This window comes from Leucoraja erinacea, chromosome 11 (genome assembly GCF_028641065.1).
Source record: "Leucoraja erinacea ecotype New England chromosome 11, Leri_hhj_1, whole genome shotgun sequence".
In the NCBI taxonomy this organism is placed as follows: domain Eukaryota; kingdom Metazoa; phylum Chordata; class Chondrichthyes; order Rajiformes; family Rajidae; genus Leucoraja; species Leucoraja erinaceus.
The window spans coordinates 38,422,296-38,447,434 of record NC_073387.1 but is presented as its reverse complement, the minus strand read 5'-3'; the positions used below and the strand labels follow the sequence as shown (position 1 = coordinate 38,447,434).

The 25,139-nt window shown below is 39.4% G+C and overlaps 1 protein-coding gene and 1 long non-coding RNA gene across 2 annotated transcripts in view; both read right to left on the bottom strand.

Annotated features, from left to right (window-relative positions):
* Nucleotides 1-3,269, bottom strand: part of cdhr2 (cadherin related family member 2) — an 84,873-nt gene extending 81,604 nt beyond the window's left edge. The window contains exons 1-2 of the mRNA XM_055643065.1: nucleotides 3,087-3,269; nucleotides 811-870 (exon numbers count right to left, since the gene is read on the bottom strand). Of these exons, the coding sequence (XP_055499040.1) occupies nucleotides 811-822 (12 nt within the window). The 5' untranslated portion in view covers nucleotides 823-870; nucleotides 3,087-3,269. The remainder of the gene's footprint in view (nucleotides 1-810; nucleotides 871-3,086) is intronic.
* A 6,254-nt stretch (nucleotides 3,270-9,523) lies between these two features.
* LOC129701701 (uncharacterized) lies at nucleotides 9,524-24,354 on the bottom strand. Its single transcript, XR_008724254.1, has 3 exons — nucleotides 22,021-24,354; nucleotides 11,220-11,277; nucleotides 9,524-9,849 (listed from the first exon to the last, which is right to left on the bottom strand). It is a non-coding gene; the product is annotated as an uncharacterized LOC129701701 (long non-coding RNA).
* Between the last annotated feature and the right edge of the window lie 785 nt (nucleotides 24,355-25,139).

Here is a 25,139-nt window from a genome sequence, read left to right as displayed (position 1 = left end):
CCAATCGGCCACCATTTAGATAATAGTCTGCTTTCCCGTTTTTGCCACCAAAATGGATAACCTCACATTTATCCACATTATACTGCATCTGCCAAACATTTGCCCACTCACCCAGCCTATCCAAGTCACCTTGCAGTCTCCTAGCATCCTCCTCACAGCTAACACTGCCCCCCAGCTTAGTGTCATCCGCAAACTTGGAGATATTGCCTTCAATTCCCTCATCCAGATCATTAATATATATTGTAAATAGCTGGGGTCCCAGCACTGAGCCTTGCGGTACCCCACTAGTCACTGCCTGCCATTGTGAAAAGGACCCGTTTACTCCTTTTTGAGTATGAGTATGAGTATAATCTTATAAATTTGAGTATAATCAGTACAATCTGATCAAATTTATTCATCAACCCACTATCAAAAACATAATTAAATAATGTTAGTATAATTTTAGATTCATTGTAAATCTGGTGTGATGAACCTCAAGTTTTAGAAGCAGAACATGACCAAATACACAAGGCTGGAGTTTGCAGATCAATAAGTTTAATTAATGCTAATCCAGTGAAATAAATTAAATAATGTAAAAGATTTTAAATCTAGAGGACTTCAAAGTTCAATCAAATACATAAGCTTTGAAACTGGTTTAAAAATCATTTCACCCTTCAGCTTTCAGCTGTTACTGTATTTTCTCGATTTGCATATTTTGCAATGTGCTTATTTATGGCAATATCAATCTTTTTAGTACATTCACTCAAACAGTTTTACATTGTCTATTCAAGCTAGGGGTTTTTTACTTTAAATAAAGTTAACAGAACTTACCTGAGTACGCATACCATTTCCATCATTCGCACCAATCTCAACATTCAAAATGTCATTGGCCTGGTATTAAAAACAAAAAAGGGTAATACATTAGCTGGAGCAAGCATTAAATGATTTAACCATTCACAAAATTAAAAATGGTAAACTGCCTCAAGGCTCCTTGGTGATAACATATGATTGAGCTCACAGCCACTTACAATCAGGTTGAAGCATTATTTGAAGCGGTTTGCAAGCAACATTAGTAGCATTTACTAGGTTGTCAAACTCCTTACAAATGAAAGAGAGCAAACACTTCACAGGTCGGGAAAGTAATCTCTGCCTTCAATAACCTACCTCCGTTGATCTAGATGGTTGGAGGCTCAAATCCCTGCTTCAAAGTCCCTGATACAAGATCAGAAGGCTCCACTGTATATGGGAAACACTTGCATCCAGTGAAAGCTAAATGTATAAGCCAGGTAGTTGAAAATGGACCTTCTCATGATGCCCCACTTGCTGAATATTTCCAGCATTTTCTGCATTTATAAGAAGGGTGGCACAGTGGCGTAAGGATGGCAGAGTGGCACAGCGGTAGAGTTTCTGCCTTATATCGCCCGAGATCCGGGTTCGATCCTGACTGCGAGTGTTGTCTGTACGCACTTTCTACATTCTCCTATGACCGTGTGGATTTTCTCCAAATGCTCTGGTTTCCTCCCACATTCTAAAGATGTGCAGGGTTGTAGATTCATTAGCTTCTGTAAATTGCCCCTGCTTTGAGATTTGTAGAATATTGGTCACCAGTCTTATGGAATATGACAATTATTCCATCATTGATGGACCATGATCTCATTGAAGGGTGATCCAGCTCAGGGAGCCGAATGAGATAATCCTGTTCCTTTTGATGCTGCACTGGCAAAGTGATCCAGAGTAGTCTCTGCTTTTATAAATGTGGCTGGGTCATGTGGCATATGTTGCTGAGGACCTCATTAATGAATTACAGGTCCCTCAGACATTGTTCTGCATTGAAGCATGCATTTCTATGAGAAGATATCTGATGGACGTGCCTTCCTACAGCCAGCACCGCCATTCAATATGATCATGGCTGATCATCCAACTCAGTATCCTGTACCTGCCTTCTCTCCATACCCCCTGATCCCTTTAGCCACAAGGGCCACATCTAACTCCCTCTTAAATATAGCCAATGCACTGGCCTCGACTGGCCAGAGATTCACCACTCTCTCTGTGAAAAAAGCTTTCCTCATCTCGGTCCTAAAAGATTTTCCCCTTATCCTTAAACTGTGACCCCTTGTTCTGGACTTCCCCAACATCGGGAACAATCTTCCTGCATCTAGCCTGTCCAATCCCTTAAGAATGTTGTAAGTTTCTATAAGATCCCCCCTCAATCTTCTAAATTCTAGCTCATGGCATGGCACTCCTGGGAATATAGGCGTACCAAATGCTCTTTGAACCAACACTATTTTTCATGCAATTAGAAATAGTGTAGAAAGGAACTGCAGATGGTGGTTTACACTGAATATAGACACTAAATGCTGGAGCAGGAGCAGTGGGACCATCTCTGGAGAAAAGGAATGGGTGATGTTTCGGGTCGAGACCTTTTTTCTGACTGAGAGTCATGGGAAAGGGATATGGAAGGGTAGGGTGTGAAAATGACTCATCAAAGCAGTTGATGATCCCTTTCAAAAACATTCTCAGGGAACTTGAAGACAGTGGGTGCTGCTGCTCCAAGCTTCATCCTTCACACAAGTTGAGCACGTGGCATTGGCATTAGAAGTTTGCAGACTCTGCATGTATATTGATTTGCTGCTATAGGTGCAAATATGGACTTTAGCAGTGATTCCAAGTCACACACATGCTTAGTCTGCATGCTTCCAATGTGTTAAAATGCTGCAACCCTCAACAATGGTGATTTATCCAAATACATCCAAATGTACACATGTATGTGGACACATGGTTACAAAACAGCACTCAAACAATGGATGTATTTGGCAGCTGCTGTATTTTACTTTGGAAATGGATGATTCTTGTGAAAATTCTCCCTGTGATTTCTTTATAATCTTTCATTCAATTATGTTTCGAGGGCTCTCTTCAATTTTATATAATATCTTTCACAATAGTTATGTATCTTTGCATGAGGCGTATTTTTTGAGGAATAAGCAGTAATCTTTGAATGAAATAAAATCTTCTGTTAAAGTTAGTTTTTAATGCTAACCCATAATTCTGAATTTCGGACTTGAACTTAAACCTTTTACAATTACAGTCCAACCTTATTTCTAGGTTACCTCGCGATCCAAAGCGACTTTTACTGTGACAATGCCAGTGTTTATATCTACTTGGAAATATCCTGCATCTGCTCCGGAAATAGAATAGGTCAGTGTGTCGCCATCTGCATCAGTTGCATATAATTTATACGCTTCTTCACCTGGAATAATTAAATAAAATTACAGTAACCATTAATTGTTATTATATTAAAACAGTGGGGGGGGGTTTACATTGATCCAAATATTGTATTTATTTTTGAGGTTTCAGCACAGAAAATGACCATGACACAGTAGCATAGGCATTTCCCAAACACCATCACAGAGCAGTAGGAAGGGACTGCAGACACTGGTTTCCACCGAAGACAGACACAAAATGCTGGAGTAACACAGCGGGACGGGCAGCATCTCCGGAGAGAAGGACAAAATGTGTAGGAAGGATGTGTAGGGTCTGAAAAAGGATCTCGACCCGAAACATCACCCATTCCTTCTCTCCAGAGATGCTTCCTGTCCTGCTGGGTTACTCCTGCATTTTACTCGAGCTAGCCATCTCAAAAGATTGCAATCCTCTCTCAGGACTCCACCATTAATATACGACTATCCAGTCGAAATTTGTAAAGCACAGCCCAGACATGTCTGTTTTCCTTGTCACCACATTATTTGGCAGTCAAAGTGGCTTTTTAAAAAAAAACTAAAGTGCTGGAGTAACTCAACGAGTCAGGCAGCATCTCTGGAGGTTATGTTTAAGAAAGAACTGCAGATGTTGGAAAAATCGAAGGTAGACAAAAATGCTGGAGAAACTCAGCGGGTGAGGCAGCACCTAGGGAGCGAAGGAATAGGTGACGTTTCGGGTTGAGACCCTTGTTCAGACTGATCAGGCTGAAGAAGGGTCTCTACCCAAAATGTCACCTATTCCTTCGCTTCATAGATGCTGCCTCACCCGCTGAGTTTCTCTGGAGGATATGGATAGGCAATGTTATGCTTCGGGACCTTTCTGTAGACTGATCTTAAATCTAGGAAGAAGATAAGTTCAGGTATAGGATCCACCCAAGGAGGAGGAAATAGTGAGAAAGAAACCAGGGATAGACGTGAACTATCTGTAATAGGACTTTACTGGACATTATTGTGCAGTAAATGTTAGTCCCTTTATCCGGTATCTGTACACTGTAGCTTGATTGTAATCACGTACAGTCTTTCCGCTGACTGGATATCATGCAACAAATACTTTTCACCGTACCACGATACACATGACAATAAACTAAACTAACAGAGAAGCAAACTAACTAATTAGTTGATTCCATTGTACCCAGAGGTATATTTTTCTTCTCCTGACACTCTGCCAAAACAAATTAAATCCAATACCTTATCTCTTTTCAGCTGAACAATGCTAAAAATGGATAGAGTACCAAAATGATCTGCCCTGTTGTCTATGATAGGAAAACATTGTTCTCTGTACGGCGTAAGAGCCCAATTTGCATTTTCAATTATATCTTTGGATGTCTCTGTCTTACCCTGGAACATACACAAGCCCTTGGATGACAGCATCATCTACCTGGTTGGCAAGTCATTTCATGCTATGCTCGAGATGCTACTGCCTAAGTCCATTGCAGTGAGAAAATTTGGGGACAAATGGAGGCTGTGACATTATCCCTCCTATCACTTGGAATGAAATAGTGGCAGAAATTGCAAAAGGGAATTTGTTTTATGGGAAAGATGTAGAAGAGAAATGGAGGACATTTAAAGGGGAAATATTAAGAGTACAGAATCTTTATGTTCCTGTTCGGTTGAAGGGAAACAGTAAAAATTGGAAAGAGCCCTGGTTTTCAAGGGAAATTGGACATCTTGTTTGGAAAAAGAGGGAGATCTACAATAAATATAGGCAGCATGAAGTAAATGAGGTGCTTGAGGAGTATAAGGAATGTAAAAAGAATCTTAAGAAAGAAATTAGAAAAGCTAAAAGAAGATATGAGGTTGCTTTGGCAAGTAAGATGAAAGTAAATCCAAAGGGTTTCTACAGCTATATTAATAGCAAAAGGATAACGAGGGATAAAATTGGTCCATTGGAGAGACAGAGTGGACAGCTATCTGCAGAGCCAAAAGAGATGAGGGAGATATTGAACAATTTTTTTTCTTCGGTATTCACCAAGGAGAAGGATATTGAATTATGTGAGGTAAGGGAAACTAGTAGAGTAGCTATGGATACTATGAGGTTCAAAGTAAAAGAAGTACTGACACTTTTGAAAAATATAAAAGTGGATAAGTCTCCAGGTCCTGACAGGATATTCCCTAGGACATTGAGGGAAGTTAGTGTAGAAATAGCCGGGGCTATGACAGAAATATTTCAAATGTCATTAGAAATGGGAATAGTCCCCGAGGATTGGCGTACTGCGCATGTTGTTCCATTGTTTAAAAAGGGTTCTAAGAGTAAACCTAGCAATTATAGACCTGTTAGTTTGACTTCAGTGGTGGGCAAATTAATGGAAAAGATACTTAGAGATAATATATATAAGCATCTAGATAAACAGGGTCTGATTAGGAACAGTCAACATGGATTTGTGCCTGGAAGGTCATGTTTGACTAATCTTCTTGAATTTTTTGAAGAGGTTACTAGGGAAATTGACGAGGGTAAAGCAGTGGATGTTGTCTATATGGACTTTAGTAAGGCCTTTGACAAGGTTCCTCATGGAAGGTTGGTTAAGAAGGTTCAACTGTTGGGTATAAATGCAGGAATAGCAAGATGGATTCAACAGTGGCTGAATGGGAGAAGCCAGAGGGTAATGGTGGATGGCTGTTTATCGGGTTGGAGGCAGGTGACTAGTGGGGGATCTGTGTTGGGTCCTCTGTTGTTTGTCATGTACATCAATGATCTGGATGAAGGTGTGGAAAATTGGATTAGTAAGTATGCAGATGATACCAAGATAGGGGGTGTTGTGGATAATGAAGAGGATTTCCAAAGTCTACAGAGTGATTTAGGCCATTTGGAAAAATGGGCTGAAAGATGGCAGATGGAGTTTAATGCTGATAAATGTGAGGTGCTACACCTTGGCAGGACAAATCAAAATAGGACGTACATGGTAAATGGTAGGGAATTGAAGAATACAGTTGAACAGAGGGATCTGGGTATAACCGTGCATAGTTCCTTGAAGGTGGAATCTCATATAGATAGGGTGGTAAAGAATGCTTTTGGTATGCTAGCCTTTATAAATCAGAGCATTGAGTATAGAAGCTGGGATATAATGTTAAAATTGTACAAGGCATTGGTGAGACCAAATCTGGAGTATGGTGTACAATTTTGGTCGCCCAATTATAGGAAGGATGTCAACAAAATAGAGAGAGTACAGAGGAGATTTACTAGAATGTTGCCTGGGTTTCAACAACTAAGTTACAGAGATAGGTTGAATAAGTTAGGTCTTTATTCTCTGGAGCGCAGAAGGTTAAGGGGGGACCTGATAGAGGTCTTTAAAATGATGAGAGGGATAGACAGAGTTGATGTGGACAAGCTTTTCCCTTTGAGAATAGGGAAGATTCAAACAAGAGGACATGACTTCAGAATTAAGGGACAGACGTTTAGGGGTAATATGAGGGGGAACTTCTTTACTCAGAGAGTGGTAGCGGTGTGGAATGAGCTTCCAGTGGAAGTGGTGGAGGCAGGTTCATTGGTATCATTAAAAAATAAATTGGATAGGCATATGGATGAGAAGGGAATGGAGGGTTATGGTATGAGTGTAGGCAGGTGGGACTAAGAGGAAAAAATTTGTTCGGCATGAACTTGTAGGGCCGAGATGGCCTGTTTCCGTGCTGTAATTGTTATATGGTTATATGGTTTTGTTATATGGATTTGGCTGTAAAGCCTAAACATGCTCCTGCTGTAACTTTCCACCACCACTGACGGTCCTTCCTCATCAATCACCTGGAAGTCAAACAAGGCTGAGGTAGTAGCCCATCAGCATCTTGTCCATCCAACTTATTCCTTGTCCTGCAAAGACCAAGTTGGTATTAGCAGCCCTACATTACTGAAGGCCTTGCACTGATTTGGTCCACCATTGGCTACAGTCTGCATGATAACCCTGACCATTTTACCATATGATAATCCCAGTGCAGGACTATGCAAATTTCCTGGGGACAGAGGGCACATCCCATTTAGTGGTGGGAATTATTTTATTTGCCCTGCATATCAATGACAATGAGCCCTGACTCAGGAAAACAGACTGGGTTTGCTGATGGATTTCGGGAACTTTAGATTAAGAAATGTAACAAAGAACACAAAATCAGATATTGTGTGTAGAAAGAAACTGCAGATGCTAGTTTACACCGAAGATAGACACAAAATGCTGAAATAACTCAGTGGGCCAAACAGCATATCTGGAGAATAGGAATAAGTGAAGTTCAGGGTCGAGAGCCTCCGTCAGACCCTTATTTAGTCTGAAGAAGGGTCTCGATCCAAAACATCACATATTCCTTTTCTCAAGAGATGCTGCCTAATCTGCTGAGTTGCTCCAGCATTTTGGGTCCAAATCAGATATTGTCTAGGATTAAGAGAGGAGGGCAGAGACTTAGATAGACCATTAACATTGAAAGGTTAATGAAGACTTTGATATATTCTGGTTATGGCTGGTGTGGGTCCTCAGAGGGTGCATTAAAAATCTACAGACACAGTAAAGCAAACAGTCCTTTGATGGACATAAACCTTCCCTGTTCCCATCAGAAAGATTATATGCAAAAAATCTGGCAACACAGGATAAATAACACTGGCCCCGTGTGTTTTAATTAATTAGTGGTGGATCTTATGAACTATAATAATTGTGTCAATGAGCAGAAACTTCTGGGGTTATTTGGAAAGTTTCGTGATCTTGGGGATAAGTAGAAAGTTACATTCGAAAGATTTTGTATAATATAAGATCTGTGTTCACATACATAACGGCCCTCCACTGATGTCTGGATGGATTTTGGGGACACCTGATGTGACGTTGTCAAGAGTAATATGTATTTGTAGAAGAGTTGCTAGCTGGAATCAGAACCAGTAGGAGGACACACTTGGCCACCAAGTTCAGCAGACCTCCTTAGTGGATCTTTCAGGTTATCTGAAAAGCAATGATAGAGCAATTCCATCCTAGTGAGTATTATGTTCATACGTTCTTTGGACTGAATTAGGCTATTCAGCTTATCAAGTTTATTCTGCCATTCAATTATGGAATCAACTGTCTTTCCCTTTCTACCCCATTCTCCTGTCTTCGCTACATAACCCCTGACATCCTTACTAATCATGAATCTGCCAATATCCGCCTAAAAAATATCAGTTGACTTGGCCTCCACAACCGTCGCCACAGATTCATCACCCACTGACTACAGAAATTCTTCCTCAGAGAATCATAGAGTCATAGAGTGATACAGTGTGGAAACAGGCCCTTTGGCCTAATGCCCACACCGGCCAACATGATCCAGCTACACTTGTCCCACCTGCCTGCGTTTGGTCCATATCCCTCTAAACTTGTCCTATCCATGTACCTATCTCACTGTTTCTCAAATGTTGGGTTAGTCCCTGCCACAACTACCTCCTCTGGCAGCTTGTTCCATACACCCATCACCCTTTATGTGAAAAAGTTATCCCTCAGATTCTCATGAAATCTTTTCTCCTTCATCTTGAACATATGTCCTCTGGTCCTCGATTCCCCTACTCTGGGCAAAAGATTCTGTGCAATGAGATTCAGGAACTGCTGGATTCACTACCATCAGTAAAAGCTTCTGATGAGCTTGAAGACAGAGAAGTAAAAGATGAGAGAGTTTCAAGAAACAACTGGGCCTGGACATACACATTCTGTCCATAGAACCAGATAGGTTGGGGGATATTAACACAAAAATGGATACCACCACTGCCACAGATGTGGGAACAGATTTAAATGATTGGAAACATCTATATTCAACAGCTTTGATTCAATCTGAATGCAGTGGAATTTATTTCCATTTATGACTGAGTGCGTCTTGTCACCAGTCATACCATAGAGGGTGCAGAAGATTTCTGCTTCAACAGGCAACATGGTGATGTTCTAATGAGATTGGTGGCTTCTGTAGAGGCAGGTATCTCTAGTTATTTTATGTCTTTAATATCAACCTGAACATTGCATCAGGAAAGTATCTTCAGAATTTAGTTTGTGTCTATGTGGTCTCAAATACCAGAAACAGATATTACCTCTCTATCTTTACTTGGCAAGCAATGTGAACTGGTTACATTGCCTGTTTTGGGGGTGAACACTAAGGCTGTTGCTATAGGAACCCTTCAATGCATCGACTTAAAAAAGTTTCAAGATTCAAGATTCAAGATATTCAACAGAGTTTATTGTCATGTGTCCCAGATAGGCCAATGAAATTCTTGCTTTGCTTCAGTACAACAGAATATAGTAGAAATAAATGAATACAGAACAGAACTTCACAGCTTAAACAGAAGTTTCACAACTTAATCCGCCTTTGCTGGGAAATGTTTATTGCAAACCTTCCAATATCTAGCTCACATTTGTTCAATAGAGTTTTTTTTTGTAGTTTCATCACACAATGTATGCACTATATCTACACAACACACCAAAATAAACATCACTGGTAAGGCAATTAGGTCCCTCATGACCACGATATGTAAAAACCTAAATTCTGTTTTTAGCACGTTTGAAAATGTATCTGAATTCATGAAGAATTTCTTTTTCCTAAACATTAATAGTAAACCAACCTATAGGTGTATCTTCTGGAACAGATACGACAGTCATATTTGAGCCAAATTTTGGTAGTGCTGCGGTGGAAGCTGGAATTAAAAAGAAAATTGTTATATTCAAGTTTTGTCAATTCTAGGTAAGTGAGACGTTTAGCAGCATTACAACAGGAAAAAAGGAAAAACTATATTATTACTGCAGTGGTCAGTATTGATCATACGCAGGTGAAATTATTCAGAGATTTACATCATGCTGTTTCAACGTAACAAATTGGCCTGAACTTTGTCTGCAGACATTTTCAGGTGCAAATCAATCTCTGCATGCTAGAAACATTAGGTGAGAGGAGCATGTAATGTTCATTCCCTGCATCATAAAGGATAGAATCGTATTCTACCAACACTAATCACACCCAAAATAGCAATATGTTTGAGAAACTCACTAAGTACATTGACACACTGACCAAAAGTATGGCAAAACCAGGAGAATGTATGTGGAGGGGGCAAGACCTGATGTGAGCCAACAGTACCCGGTGTAGGAAGAAACTGCAGATGCTGTTTTATACTGAAGATAGACCTAATGCTGGATTAATTCAACAGAACAGGCAACATCTCTGAAGAAATGGAATAGATGACGTTTTGGGTCAGAACCCTTCTTCAGACTCAACAATAGCTTGGATGTGTACGTGAAACCAAGAAGAACCCTTTTGATCCTCCTGACTCTTTGTTAGGTAGATTTTACAATCTTTTAGTTTAGTTTAGTTTTAGTTTAGACATACAGCCTGGAAACAGACCCTTCGGCCCAATAAGTCCGCTCTGACTAGCGATCGACGCACACTAACACTATACTAACCAGCGACAATTTATATTTATACCAAGCTAATTAACCTACAAACCTGTACGTCTTTGAAGTGTGGGAGGAAACCAAAGATCTCGGAGAAAATCCATGCAGGTCACTGGGAGAACGTACAAATTCTGTACGGACAAGCACCCATAGTCAGGAGCAAACCTTTGGTCTCTGGCGCTGTAAGGCAGTAGCTCTATCGTTATGCCACCGTGCTGTCCAAATCTTATAATATCAGCAAGGAGAATTGGTTACGTTTCTGCACAGTGACATCACAACAGGCTCGGTGTGCATCTTTATATTTTAAAATGCACCAGCATTGCTTTCAAGTGGCTTCCTGGTAAACGCAGAAGCAGCATGATATAATGTGATGGTGACCATGTACAATTTTCAATGTGATAAGACCTGAGGATCTCTATAAGACAATAAGACATAGTAGCAGAAATAGGCCATTCAGCTCATTAGGTCTGCTCCGCCATTCAATCCTGGCTGATCTATTTTTCCCTCTCAAGCTTTTTCTCCCGCCCTCTCCTTATGCAACTTCTCTATGTGTTCTAAAGTTTCTTGTGTTTAAAGTAGCAACATAACTCGCAAAGTTCCCATCTTCAACTTAACATTGTACCTTTTACATGTAGAAGAACAAAAAAGAGAGTCCATGTTACTTTGTCTGATCTCACCATCTACAAAAAAAAATGTTTATGGTTAATAACTTTCCAATAAAACCAATTATTTTAAATACACTTTACAGAAAAATTACAGGTTAGTGTTTTACATTATCACTTATTGATCAAGCTACTTAATTGTTTTGCCTTTAATTAGCAAGTAATCCCCTTTAGACAATGGGAGATAATTTGAAAGACATAATCTTGTAGGATATTTGTGCCCTTTTACCAATTCAAATATCCATTAAATACATTATTTTTTGTCATCATTTCATCATAAACAACACTGGTATATAAGTTCATATAAGTGCAGAATCAGACCATTCAGCCCATCAAGTCTAACCAAGTCATAGACCATGGCTGATCTATCTTTCCCTCTCAACCCCATTCTCCTGCCTTCTCCTCATAACCCCTGACACCTTGAATATATATTTTCTGGCCACCTGCATTTGGCCCATATCCTTCTTAAATGTATTAAAATACATTTGGAGAGGTACATGGATAAGAATGTTTAAAAAGGATATGGGCCAAATGCAGGTGGCTGGTACTAGTGAAGACGGGGCATCTTGGTCAGCATGGGCAAGTTGGGCCGCAGGACCTGTTTCCATTCTGTATGAATCTATGACTCTCTGTACAATTTCCCTATCAAAAAGAATGATTCAAAATAACTTCTGGCCGCAACAATTCATTCCCAGTGCAGACCTGAACATTTTATTTTGACGTGAGCATATCTGGATGCCCCTTTGCACACTCATATTATAGCTAACCTTAGAGGTGTAATAGTAACAATCCCTTTAGATCTACTCTGGATTATTTATGAATCTCATGTCGGCAATTCTCCAATCTCGTCCATTGCAGATCACGTGAAATATAGGGGACAGGAGGTCAGATGTAAACTGTAAAGCTGCTTTATTTTTACAGCAGCTGAATGTGCTCAAATCCAGTTAATTCAATCATTACAACAATTGTTGGCATAATGAATCAAAATAATAATCTTGCCAAATACTTCCCAAAATTTTCAGTTCAGTTGGCTCCACTGCAACTTTAAAGAAGGTATCTGCTCCTCTCCCATCTGCTGAACAAGGTGCTCTTGCAATTTCCTGAACATCTATATATAATTAAAAGTCTCATCTTGACCACTTCCTGCCTGCGCTGTATATTGATTTTAGAAAAAAACGCTACTACAAATTGCTATGATTTTTGGCCATCTTACACACAGTCCTCCTCCGCTGCGCAGGCCCTGAGGATTTTTTCCATCGATGAAAAATAAAAAAGGTTTGAGTGTTTAAAAAACCTTGAGATCCTCTCGCCTGTTAATCACCGCGATGAAGGTAACGCCCCTTCCGGGGGGGGAAGGGGGGCAGGACTATAAAATCCCGGATGCCTGGACGTGACTCAGTCACTGGAGATCACGAGGTAGAGGCCACGACTGTCATTCTAAGCTGTGAATCAACTGAACTATGAGTCTGCAATGTACTTGCAATAAATGATTTGTTAGCCTTTACTGACAATGCCATGAGTTGTTTGGCTTGCTGCCCTGCCTGTGCTTGAATCTGCAATGCTTTATTTGGTCTGACTGTGTTTGGAAGGAATAAATGCTTTATTAGGTCCGACTATGTTTGGTTCAAAAGTCCCGCTCATTTCGTGACTTCCGCTTAGTGGACAGGTCGCGCTGATTGCGTAATTTCCGGTGAGTGTAGAGGTCACGCTAATTGTGGCCCCACTGGCCAGCAATATTGGAATTGGTGGAGAGGTGGAATATTGCGTTGAGGGACCAGCCCTCCCATGTGCAGCTGGGACCCAACGGGTCCCACTTAGTCTAGTATATATTGAATTAATTTGCTTACTTTTTCCTGTCTCGTTTAAAAAACAATTGAAGCCAAATTAAAAACCATTTGGGCAGGTACATGGATAGGAACTTTTGACAAGGATATGGGCCAAATGCAGGTGGCTGGTACTAGTGAAGATGGGGCATCTTGGTCAGCATAGGCAAGTTGGGCTGAAGGGCCTGTTTCCATGCTGTATGTCTATGACTCTCTGTACAATTTCCCTATAAGAAAGAATGATTCAAAATAGCTTTGACATTTTAGATGGAATTAAGGGAAATACTGCAGATGCTGGAAATCTAAATTAAGAACAGATATTGTTGGAAATATTAAAGAGATTAGGCAAATCACGTGAAACAAGAAACAACACTCCAAGTCCTTGGCCTTTCATTTGATGGAAGAATGCTAGCCTGAGATGTTTACACTCCTAGTCCTTACACTGGTGATGCTTGATTGCTGAATATGCCCAGCATGTTATAACAAAGATTACAGTCAAGTTATTTTTTCACTCAGCTACTTCCTCATGAGCTTTACTATGCACATATCTTGTGATATTATCACATATGACACAAGTGTTAGTGGACGACATTTTTATGACAATGTTACAGAAAACTTCAAAACAAACAAAAATTCATGACCATCTGACAGGGGTTTGCCAGGAGCTAATGGCTTACGTACCCAATTTGTAATGGTATGTATTATTATAACTCACAAATTGTACTGGGAGTTCTGTTGATCTATTTATCCCCATTTTTGTTAAAGGTTACATGGAAGCTACATTTGTTTAGATACATTTTATTAAATTAATCAACCATTGAAACATGTTGATGTAGGAATCCAAATTTGATTTTTACCAGCAACAAACATTGACATCATGCACTTAGAAATGAAACTTAGAAATGAAACATACTCCCTGTGACTGTATGAGTTTCCTCCGGTTTCCCCCTACATCCCAAAGATGTGCGGGTTTGTAGGTTAATTGGCCTCTGTATACTGTTCTAAGTAGGTCGAGAATGGATGAGAAAATGGGATAACATAGAACTAGTGTGAATGTGTCATCGGTGGTCAATATGGACTCGTTGGGCCAAATGTCTGTTCCCCTGCTGTATCCCTAAACCAAACTAAAATTAGAGGAAGTCATGACAATTCCATAGGACTTTGGTTAGGCCACACTTGGGTATTATGTGCAATTCTGGTCTCGTCATTAAAGCTTTGGAAAGGGTGCATAAGAGGTTTACCAGAATGATCTGGATTAGGGGGTATTAAATACAGGGAGAGGTTGGACAGACTTGTATTAATTTCTCTGGAACACTGGAGGTTGAAGGGAGACCTGGCAGAAGTATATATAATTATGAGAGGCATAGATAGGGAAGAATACCAGAACCTTTTTTCCTAAAATGGAAAAATCGAATACCAAATGGCACAGCTTTAAGGAGAGAGGGGCAAGTTTAAAGGAAATGTGTGGGTCAGGATTTTACACAGAGGGTGGTGAGCCTCTGGGACGCTCTGCGAGGGGTGGTGGTGGAGGTAGATACAAAAGTGACATTTAAAAGATTTTTGGATAGGCATATGGATATGCAAGGAGAGGAGGGATATGGATTATGTGCAAGCAGATAAGAGTTGGTCTTGACATCATGTTCAGCATAGACATTGTGGGCTGAAGGGCCTGTTCCTGTACTATGCTCTATGTTCTACATACTACCAAGCCAAAAATAAGAAAGACATAGTTGAGACATAGTTACATTAAAAATAGGTTGCATGGACACAATGGATAAATTGGCTGAACTTAAATTAGATGTCACCAGGACTAAATGTGATACATCCGAGAATTCTGATAAAAAAATATAGGCGGAAATCACATGAGCATTGACATAATCTTCTATCCTACCACACAATGGCTACCAGGAGTTGTATTTGACAATTTATTCACATTTTTTGTTCAAGGCTACATATAAGTTATGCCTGCTTAGATACATTTTATTAAACAAATCGACAATTCAAACAATTTGATGAAGGATACCCTAATGCAATTTCCACTAACATCACAATATTTTTAGCAAGTGACAACCGCGGTGTAACTCACTGCAGCAAGACTTAAGGCTTTTATTTCTTCCCCCTTTGACTACTTGAATATTAGTGGGAAAAGTAGCGAGCGATGAACTGAAATAAGATAGCTAATGTCACTACTATAAAAAGCAGCAAGACCGATAAAATAAACACTTACACACATCTACTGACAGCATTGACCCATCAGGAGTGCTAATTTATATTGTTAGAAATCACTTCAAATGGATTCAGTGCTTCCCATGCTGCATCATCTCAAACAAAGGACAACAAATTTCCATGGCAACTACCAGACCTAAATACTCTGCTTGGATTTGTCAAGCACTTCAACAGACCAGAGGATTTGAAATAATTGCTACAAATTATGACTGCACATTTAATACGTTTTTAGGAGGCTTTTTCCTGTTAAAAAAAACATGTATTTAATAATAGAAGGTTTCAAGTGTCAGAATATGTCACACTAACGGTTGGAAATTGGGACCCATCCATTTTAAAGGAAAATAAATTCAAAGATTTTATTCTTGGTTTTCTCACAAAGATGCCTGCTTTATAACTGTATCATATGCAACTGCAGGTTGCTGCTCCTGAATTCCTGCCTGCAAAGACAAAATATTCTTCTTTCACTTTGTGCAGGGTATCGCCACTCTGTGAGATGCTGTGCCAGTATGTATTTAACAAAATAACAGCTATTCTGTATGAGTGGGAAGATACAATCAGGTACGTTGGTACAAAAGTCAGTGATTAGGAAAATGGCAGGGGAAAGGAATATGAGTCATTCAGATGGTGTGCATGCAATGCAATAAAAACAACCTGTTCTGAATGCCATTTATTGTTTTCTTTTTGTTAATGATTATTTCCATTTAATAAAGTAGGCTTGAAGATGAGTCCCTCGTGCTCCTTATTCACTGCTCCACCCAGGGCCAAAGCATGGACTCACTGTTGTGTCACCAAAGTACATTGTCCCTGAGTGCAAAGCACAAAGTACAATGTAAATTGTTCCTAGTGTGTGACGGATGGTGTTTATGTGCAGAAATCGCTGGTAGGTTCGGACTCGGTGGGCCGATGGGCCAATTACCACTCTATACCTCTAAAACTATTTAAAAAACTACATGATTACGGGTCCAACATATCATGATATACAAATAAATTTAATAAAGATGAGACCATTACTGCAAGTTGTGCATTCATGTGAGAACCTAATAGATAAAAGCATTTCTTTGAATTTTAGCATGCTGTAATATTCCAATAAAAATTATCACTAAATTTGGGGGACATTTTCAGAAACTATTTACTAATCCCCTCCAAGAAACCATGCCAAAAAAAATGTAACGAAGAATGGCAGTGTGTTAAAGGTTTTAAGGACCTTTGAAGTGAAAAAGAAAAGGCAACTGTTATTCATTGCAATCCTTATATATGTGTGTGTGTGTGTATGTACGTATATATATATATTTATATTTATATAAATGTTGGGTCCCAGCATCACATGGACGGGCTGATACCCCAACGCAATATTCCACCTCGCCACCAATTCCAATATTGGTGGCCAGTGGGGGGGGGGGAGGCTTTCTGGTGCGCTAGTATGGGTGTTGTGTGCTGGTTTCCAGAGGGCTAGTAAGGACATTGTGGGCCGAATGGATTACTGGGCTAGTGGTTCAGTCACTCGAGCCTGGTGTGCTGGCAGCTCACTCACTCACGGCTGGTGGGCTGGCAGTTGACTCACGGCTATTCCGTGAAATTCAATTTCAAGCAGGGTGCAAGGCCACCAAATTCAAGTGCAGTTTCATACCATTTCAAGCAGGGCGCAAGGCCACCAAATTCAAGTGCAGTTTCATACCATTTCAAGCAGGGTGCAAGGCCACTAAAGACAGAGATTCGTGAACTCACCCTCCCCTATCTTGCAGAGACTGAGGCACGCACACACCTCCGGGTGTTATAGTCCCTCCCCCCTCCCACCAGAAGGTGCATGGCCTTCATGGCGTGATTGACAGGAGAGAGAATCTCAACATTTTTTAAACACTAATAACTCTTTTATTTTTCATCGATGGGAAAAACCCTCTTGTCCTGCGCAGTGGAGGGGGACTCTGAGTAAGATGGCCAAAAATAACTGCCATAAGTGGCAGCATTTTTTTCTAAAACCAATATAGAGAACAGCAGGAAGTGGTCAAGATGATACTTTTAATAATATAGATATAATATGATAACTAAAACTCTCATCATGTATGTGTGTATATGTGTGTGTGTGTCTATATATTTTTGCAAAAACACTACGCGGTAACGATAAGATTTTTACATATTCTGATTCACATTTTTCCCCTCTAAGCAGTGACAGCTTCACTGAAGATTTTATGCTTTATTTCTCGACATTGATGATTAAAGTTAAAAAAAAAAATTTAAACTCCCTTTTAAAACGACCAGCTTCCACTGATGACGTCACAATGAGGTGGGCATGCATGATGGCTCGGGTCGGAGCCTATTTCACACAAGTTATACCACACGCTGCGAGTGACTCCCCTCCTCCGTCTCTACCCCATGCTCCTCCCTCTCTACTCCCTCCCTAATGTTACTCTCTTGTTTAAAAAACAGTCATGGTTGGCCTAGAAGAAAATGTCAGATGAACCACAGTGGTGGAAAAACTTTCAGGTCCAGGACAGGATGAATGGAATCCTGAAAGAAAATGGATTAATAATGGCTAAATTTGTTAAGGCAGACCGTGCTGAACTAATGTAACAGAACGTTGTGATGAAATAACAGGTAGAGTTGACAAAAGTAAGGGAGTCAATATTGTGCAAATGCACTTCCAAAAAACTTTTGATAGCTTGCCACATAGCAGACTTACCAGCAAAGTTGAAGCCATTAACTAAAGTTATAGTAAAGTTACCAAAGCAATGGACCACAGAAGCCTGTGCTGAATGATTATTCCTCAGACTAAAAGAAGCTGACTGGTAGCATTCCTTCAGGGATCAGTGTTCGAGCCATTCTTTTAAAATCTATAGTAAGTGGCTTGGAATTGGAAATGCAAGTCGTAATTTCTAAATTTGCAGATGCCACAAAACTTGGCAGGATTATAAAGTGTGAAGAGGATAATGATAACAGGAGTAAAAACTTGTTTATATCGTGTGCGGTTGGGATATAGAATGCACTGCAGGCAGACCTGGTAGAGACACGTTCAATTGCTGACTTTAAGAGGGAACTGTGCATATGGTTAGGAAAAATTTGCAAGGTTACCAAGAAGGGACCAAAGCATGAAACAAGTGGATTGCTCTGATGGAGACGTGGTGCAAGCGAATGGCTTCTTTCCATGCTATAACCATTTACAGATTCCATGATTATATGACAGCCAGCATGGTATGAAATCACAAACAATGAATTGGGAAACTATTCATATTGACTTACATTGTGAACTAAAATACGTTCTTAAAATAATTTCGAGTATCAATCTCCTCAAACATTTGTTTTAATAAATAGGTCATCAGCTGATCCTAAGGGATGGTTGTTGCTTAACCCACTGGACAAAGACCAAGAGAATCATGTGAAGTGTCTGTTCAAAAAATAATGCCCAATATCACTCTGCATTGGCTTCAAATGAGTATAAAATAGGGGAAGAATGGTTTGTTGACGGAGGTACTGTAATATCAGTGTAGTACTCATTTCTGTCGGATTCCCAAAAGCAAACAGTGAATTAAAATGTCTCTATGTTGCTCCACTCACTGTCCCTTCATTACGTTTATCAATAGCTACTAAATATCAGCGTCTCAGGTTTTACATCTGGAGAAAACAACTGGCTACATCAGGCCAATTATCTATTGTGCTATTAAAAATAATGAGAGCACTGGTTTTAGAATAGTCTGAGCAAGCTATCGCAATGGAAAATGGTGTAGGTTGTAATAATCTCACTTTGCAACTTAGGGCTTTCGTACCTTCAGCTATCAGTGCAAAAATTGTCCCAAATGCATAGACTACCTCTATGAATATTGCATAATGAAGCACTTATTGGAAGTGTTGATTTTATCCATTTTACAGAATAAAATTAAAGGTATGTGTAATTTGATCTATGGTTATTTGAGCACTGTTCCTTGGCTGGTAATATGGGATTGCTCAAATTATCCTGTGTTTTGTGATTGAAACAATAATTTAAACAGCATTATCAAAGCACAAGTGGAGGTAACAATTCTGGCCAGAAAGTGTCGCATAAAATGAAAGCCTAAAGCAGCTAAACAGAGTTTTTCATCTCCAACAATGCAGCAGCTGTGTTGCAACAGTTCAGACAAGCAAATTACATTTGTTGTGAATGTGACAATTTTATTTTTAAGCATTTAATGAAATAAGGGTCAGTGCTTGCACATTAAATGATTGAAGATTCCAAGTGCTCCTCTGTCCATCTAATTACTGAATTGCACAATTTTTCTCTGAAAGATAATTTAAAAATGCATCAGTTTCCTTATTGAATCTGATTATGTTCAAACTCCCTGCAACGTCCATCAGCAATTCTCTGTTTCTAAGTTATCAGACTGCTTTAAAACCTTACAGCATTGAATGGGAATAACTTTCCTCTATTTAACTATTGTTCGGACCATAAGTCATAGGATCAGAATTAGGCCTTTCGCCCATCAAGTCTACACCACCATTTATTTGGTTGATCTATCTTTCCCTCAGAACTTCATCCTCCTGCTATCTCCCCATAACTTTTGACGCCCTTATTAATAATGTAATTGTCAAACCCCACTTTAAAAATACCCCTGAAACTTGGCCTCCACAGATGTCTGTGGCAATGAATTCCACATTCACTACCCTCTAACTGAAACAATTCCTTCTCATCTCCTTTCTAAAAGTATGTCCTTTTATGCTGAGGTGTGACCTTTGGTCCCAGACTCTCCCACTAGTGGAAACATCATCTCCACAGCCACTCTATCCAGGCCTTTAATTTGTATGGTAATCCTCCTGCATCCTTCTATGCTCTAGTGAGTGCATGCCCAAAGACGTCAAATGCTCATCATATCTTTAACACAATCATCCCTGGGATCATTCTCGTAAACCCCCTCTGGACCCTCTCCAATGCCAGCACATCCCTCCTCTGATATGGGGCCCAAAACTGTTCACAATACTCCAAAGTCACTGGGCCAAATCATATTCCCCAAGTGCACTCTCTGACACCAGCTGATCATGCCAACTTTATTGCTTTACCGGATCCTCAGGAGTGGGCTCACAAGCAGAAGTAGGACACAAGGGGGCAGATAGCAAGATCTGCCATGGCCTTAAAATGCCCTCAAACTGCCATGGCCTTAAGATGGCCCTTGCTGTCAAGTTGCCTTTGCAGTGATTCGCAAAGTCTCTAATTAATCATGGACATTTAGAAACAGAAACCATTGAAAAAAATATATATTTTATTTTTAAATATAAAAATATAAAGTAGAGTTAATATAAATTATTTAAATATATTAATTTTAATTAAAATATTGATAAAAATAATCATTGCTTTTACTTGTCTTCTAAATTTAAAAAATGGTGACCCCATTCAATAGGGTTTTGGGACATTTTGGAAATGCCAGCTATGATCAGCATGAAGCTAAAGGCCCAGATTGGAAATGTGCCTGGCTTCAGAGTTCAAGACATTGTGCAAACCTCTGCCTGCTAAAGCCCCAAGTGATTCTTCCTTTAAGAGGCCTCTTAAAACAAATTTATTTGACCCTGCTTTTGGTCACTTTTTCTTATTGCCGCCTTGTGTCTGAACATCAAATTGTATTTGAAATTGTTCGGTGAAGTATGTTACAGCATTTTACTGCATTAGGGTACAATAAGCTGGTCTTGTTGTGGCCTGGGATATTTGGAATTGGAGATCAATATCGGAATAATGTATCGGCTATTTAGGACTGACGTAAGGAAAACCTACTTTGTTAAAAAGAATATTAACTTTTGGAACTTTCTACCTTACTGGGTATATCACGAGAGAGGTCAATAAAATTTTGGATTTTGGAAGGAAAATCAAAGAATAAAGGAATATTAAGGGAAGGTTAATTGGATATAACAATCTGGTATGATATGACTGAATGATGGAAAGATCTAAACAACCTTTTATTGCACCTAATTCCCATGATCTACTTTGAAATTGAAAAGTCATCTATTGGTGCTAAAGGGTGCAGACATTTTCAAAATAATAGGTGATCTTATATGTTTCAATTAACTTTTAAAAATTCTAGATGAAGGGGACTATGTGAATGTTAAAATGCAAAGTGGTTTTACAGTATCAAAGCATAATTAGTGATGGGTAGTTAAAGCACACTTTGATGCTAGAATTTATCATGTTGGAGAGAGGAGAGTCTGTGGCATAGATTTCCAATTTCAGTCAGGGCCTCAGAACCAAGTGAAGAACATCCACTTCTCCGCACTAAGGGAAAGAGATGTTAGAATGCTTTGGTGTCTACAGAGGAACCTTAGGCCTCACAAACTCTATATCAGACATACAGTATGCACCAACAGTATTAACAGTGACAAACATGTTACCCACTACTCATTTAATATGTGGAAGTGTCTAACATGAGCAGTAGGCATAACACTAAGATACAAAGAAATGCAGTAGCCTTCACTTCTGGTAACCAAACTATCTTTAGATATAATTATTATCCAACGATGATAAATTAATAATTTCCTCCAGAACAAAATTTATTCCGAAATTAAAAGTATATTTTAAATAAATGTCATGTCTTCAAAATGTTGATTTTCAATCAATGATAAATAGCCACACCCAAACTTTGAAATTATACTTTTTATCATCGGATTTAATAAACATCACAATATCAAAATTATCTTGCAATAATTTGTTACTAAAGTGTTGAATTTGCTTGTAAAATTCACTAAACAGATAATAACTACTTACGATAATTATCGATAGATTTGTCCTGCACCGTCCCGCTACTCATGTAAGCGCACACTGTTGGTTTTCACTCTGAAGAATCTTTCTTTGTTTCACTATTGGAACAGTAGGCCTTCGAACAGTGTAAATGGTAATCATTAACAAAAACCTACCAACAGGAAGGGTTCTCAATGCCTGGAAAGTCTGCTGTTTATTATATTTCAGGAAAGAAGGATAAATCATTGCTAGGAACTTGGCTATTTGTTATTAACTTGGAGAAAACAAATGCTTAAAACTATTAACAAATCAATAAACATAGCACTGAAAAGAAGAACATTATTTCTTCTCGTCCATTTTTCTGTGTACATTAACACCTGTCAGAATTATATTGGCCAGGACTTTACTCTTTCATTACGATGCAATTGCTTATGTAGCAGAGTTATGATGTTGGTACTTCCTCCACGAATGCTGATGATTAACTTTGTTGAGTGATATGCTAATTAGTTAGTCTCCAAACCTTATTTTCTACAGCCGTCATAGACAATTATGAACGTCTGAAGCGTGTAAAATCATGAGAGGAATAGATCAGGTAGATGCACAGAATTTCTGACCCAGATTAGGGGAATCGAGGACCAGAAGACATAGGTTCAAGGTGAAGAGGAAAAGATTTAATAGGAATCTGAGAGGTAACCTTTTCACACAAAGAGTGGTAGGTGTATGGAATAAGCTGCCAGAGGAGGTGGTTGAGGCTGGGACTATCCCAACGTTTAAGAAGCATTTAGACAGGTACATGGATAGGACAAGTTTGGAGGGATATGGATCAAGCGCAGGCAGGTCAGACTAGTGTAGCTGGGACATATTAGCCAGTGTGGACAAGTTGGGCCAAAGGGCCTGTTTCCACGCTGTACCACTCTGTGACTCCATGATATAAAAGAATCACAAACTACTGCAAAAGGACAAGCTGATGGAATCAGGGCCATCCAATAAGACTATATGAAGCATCCCCAGATGGAGGTGAACTCCATATCACGACAATGTTCTTCATCAGAGCAATGCAATTCACACAGAGAATCTGTGGAATTCTCTGCCACAGAAAGTAGTTGAGGTCAGTTCATTGGCTATATTTAAGAGGGAGTTAGATGTGGCCCTTGTGGCTAAAGGGATATATTAGTGCAGTAAATCAATGCTATGGGAAACTCACAATAACCCACTTCAGGTCCCAGGTTGACTTCATGCTAAACTGGAATAATGCCTCCACAATTAACCTCCAAACGGAAAACTTTTGGAAATAAATTGGTGTGAACAAAGATTGTGGCTTGACCTTGCAGCCTGGGAATATTCATTACCTGGAAGAACCAGCAAGAAAATATATTTGAGAGAAACCCCAACCTATGAGTTAATATTCCGGCAGTTGTTGGCTCGTTTTGGTTTATTGTTCCAACATGTTCACACCACACTCGATCCCAGTTCATTACGCACCATTCCCGGGAAAGGTGGGCAGCAAGATTGTGGGCAGCACTGTGTGATTGTGATTTGAGAGATTTTACTATAAACCAACAGTAATTCACCACGGCAAGGGTGTCGGGTAGAATTTGGTAAACACTACATTACGAAGCATTGAATGTATGTATAGCCTCCGAGAATGTCAATAGAATTTTTGCACAGTTCCTATTTTGTGTACATTTTTTACTCTGAATAGAGTGTATTTTTTTAAAACCCAGTACACAAGAAGAGAACTCTGCAGTTACATAGTCATTAATTTTCTTTCCGTGGGTGGGAAGCAGGTGACCTTTGCTGATTACCCCATTGAAAGTCAAACCAGGGACATGGAAACGCCATTTTGAAAATTACATAACAAACCATTTTTGCAGTTCAGTGTATTAGAAAACAGTCTTCTGATTCCATCTAATTTTGTTAAAGCAGCTGATGTGCATGTTGGAAATTATATGATGTGATAGGGGATGTGTTAGATGGAACACGTTTCATTTAACCATTTCTACATACCTATAGCTCCTATTGATGGAAACAATTACACGTTTATTTATTTAATGATTGTTATCCATCAGATAATAATGCAGCTTTTGTACTATCCAGCTTTAAAATTACTTTTCAGCTGATTTCAGAGAAGAGCAGGATTTAGAGGTATACATCACTAATCATGAATTAATCATCATTGACTATTTTTTCCCATTAATTCTGGGCATTTGCATATTTTTGAGGCAGCCTCAAAAGTTAATTCATGTTTTAGAACAAAGAACATTAATAAATATAAACCCCAATAAACAGCTCCAATAAAATTACGGAGAGTCGGTATGTCGAGGAGGACTCTCTCGAACATCAACAGGTGCACAGTAGAGAGCATGCAGATCGGTTGCATCGTGGCTAGGATCGGCAACTTGAGCGCCCAGGAGCAGAAAAGACTACAAAAAGTTGTAAACACTGCCTAGTCCATCATCGGCTCTGACCTCCCTACCATCGAGGGTTTCTACCACAGTCGCTGCCTCAAAAAGGCTGACCGCATCGTCAAGGACCCACATCATCCTGGCCACATACTCATCTCTCCACTGCCTTCAGGTAGAAGGTACAGGAGCCTGAAATCTGCAACACCCAGGTTCAGGAACAGCTTCTTCCCCACAGCCATCAGATTATTAAACTCAACTCAAACAAAAATCTGAACTTTAATAGCTTATTGCACTTTTTATGCTTATTCATGTGCGTGTATATATATATATATATATATGTATGCAAGAGACATTCTTAGCGAAGCAAGACTTGGACAAACTCAATTCTCTCAATGACAACTTCAATGGGGCTAGGGAGTCTACAACTGACCTTGGCATGGGAATAGTCAGAGGTAGGATACCAGGTGGTGTGGCTATACTATGGAACAAGAAGCTTGACTCATCAGTAAATGTGATTTGGCTTGATGTTGACTGGTGCATTGCCATACACTTTACTCACAATGACAAGGAATTTGTTATCCTGAATGTATATACACCCTATGAATGCCATCAGAATGAGGATGAATATTTAAATAGAATTGCTTTCATCTATTCTTTCATTCAAAACAATAATTATTGTAATGTATATGTCATTGGGGATATGAATGCAGATATCTCAGATAGGAGCTCATTATTTGCCAA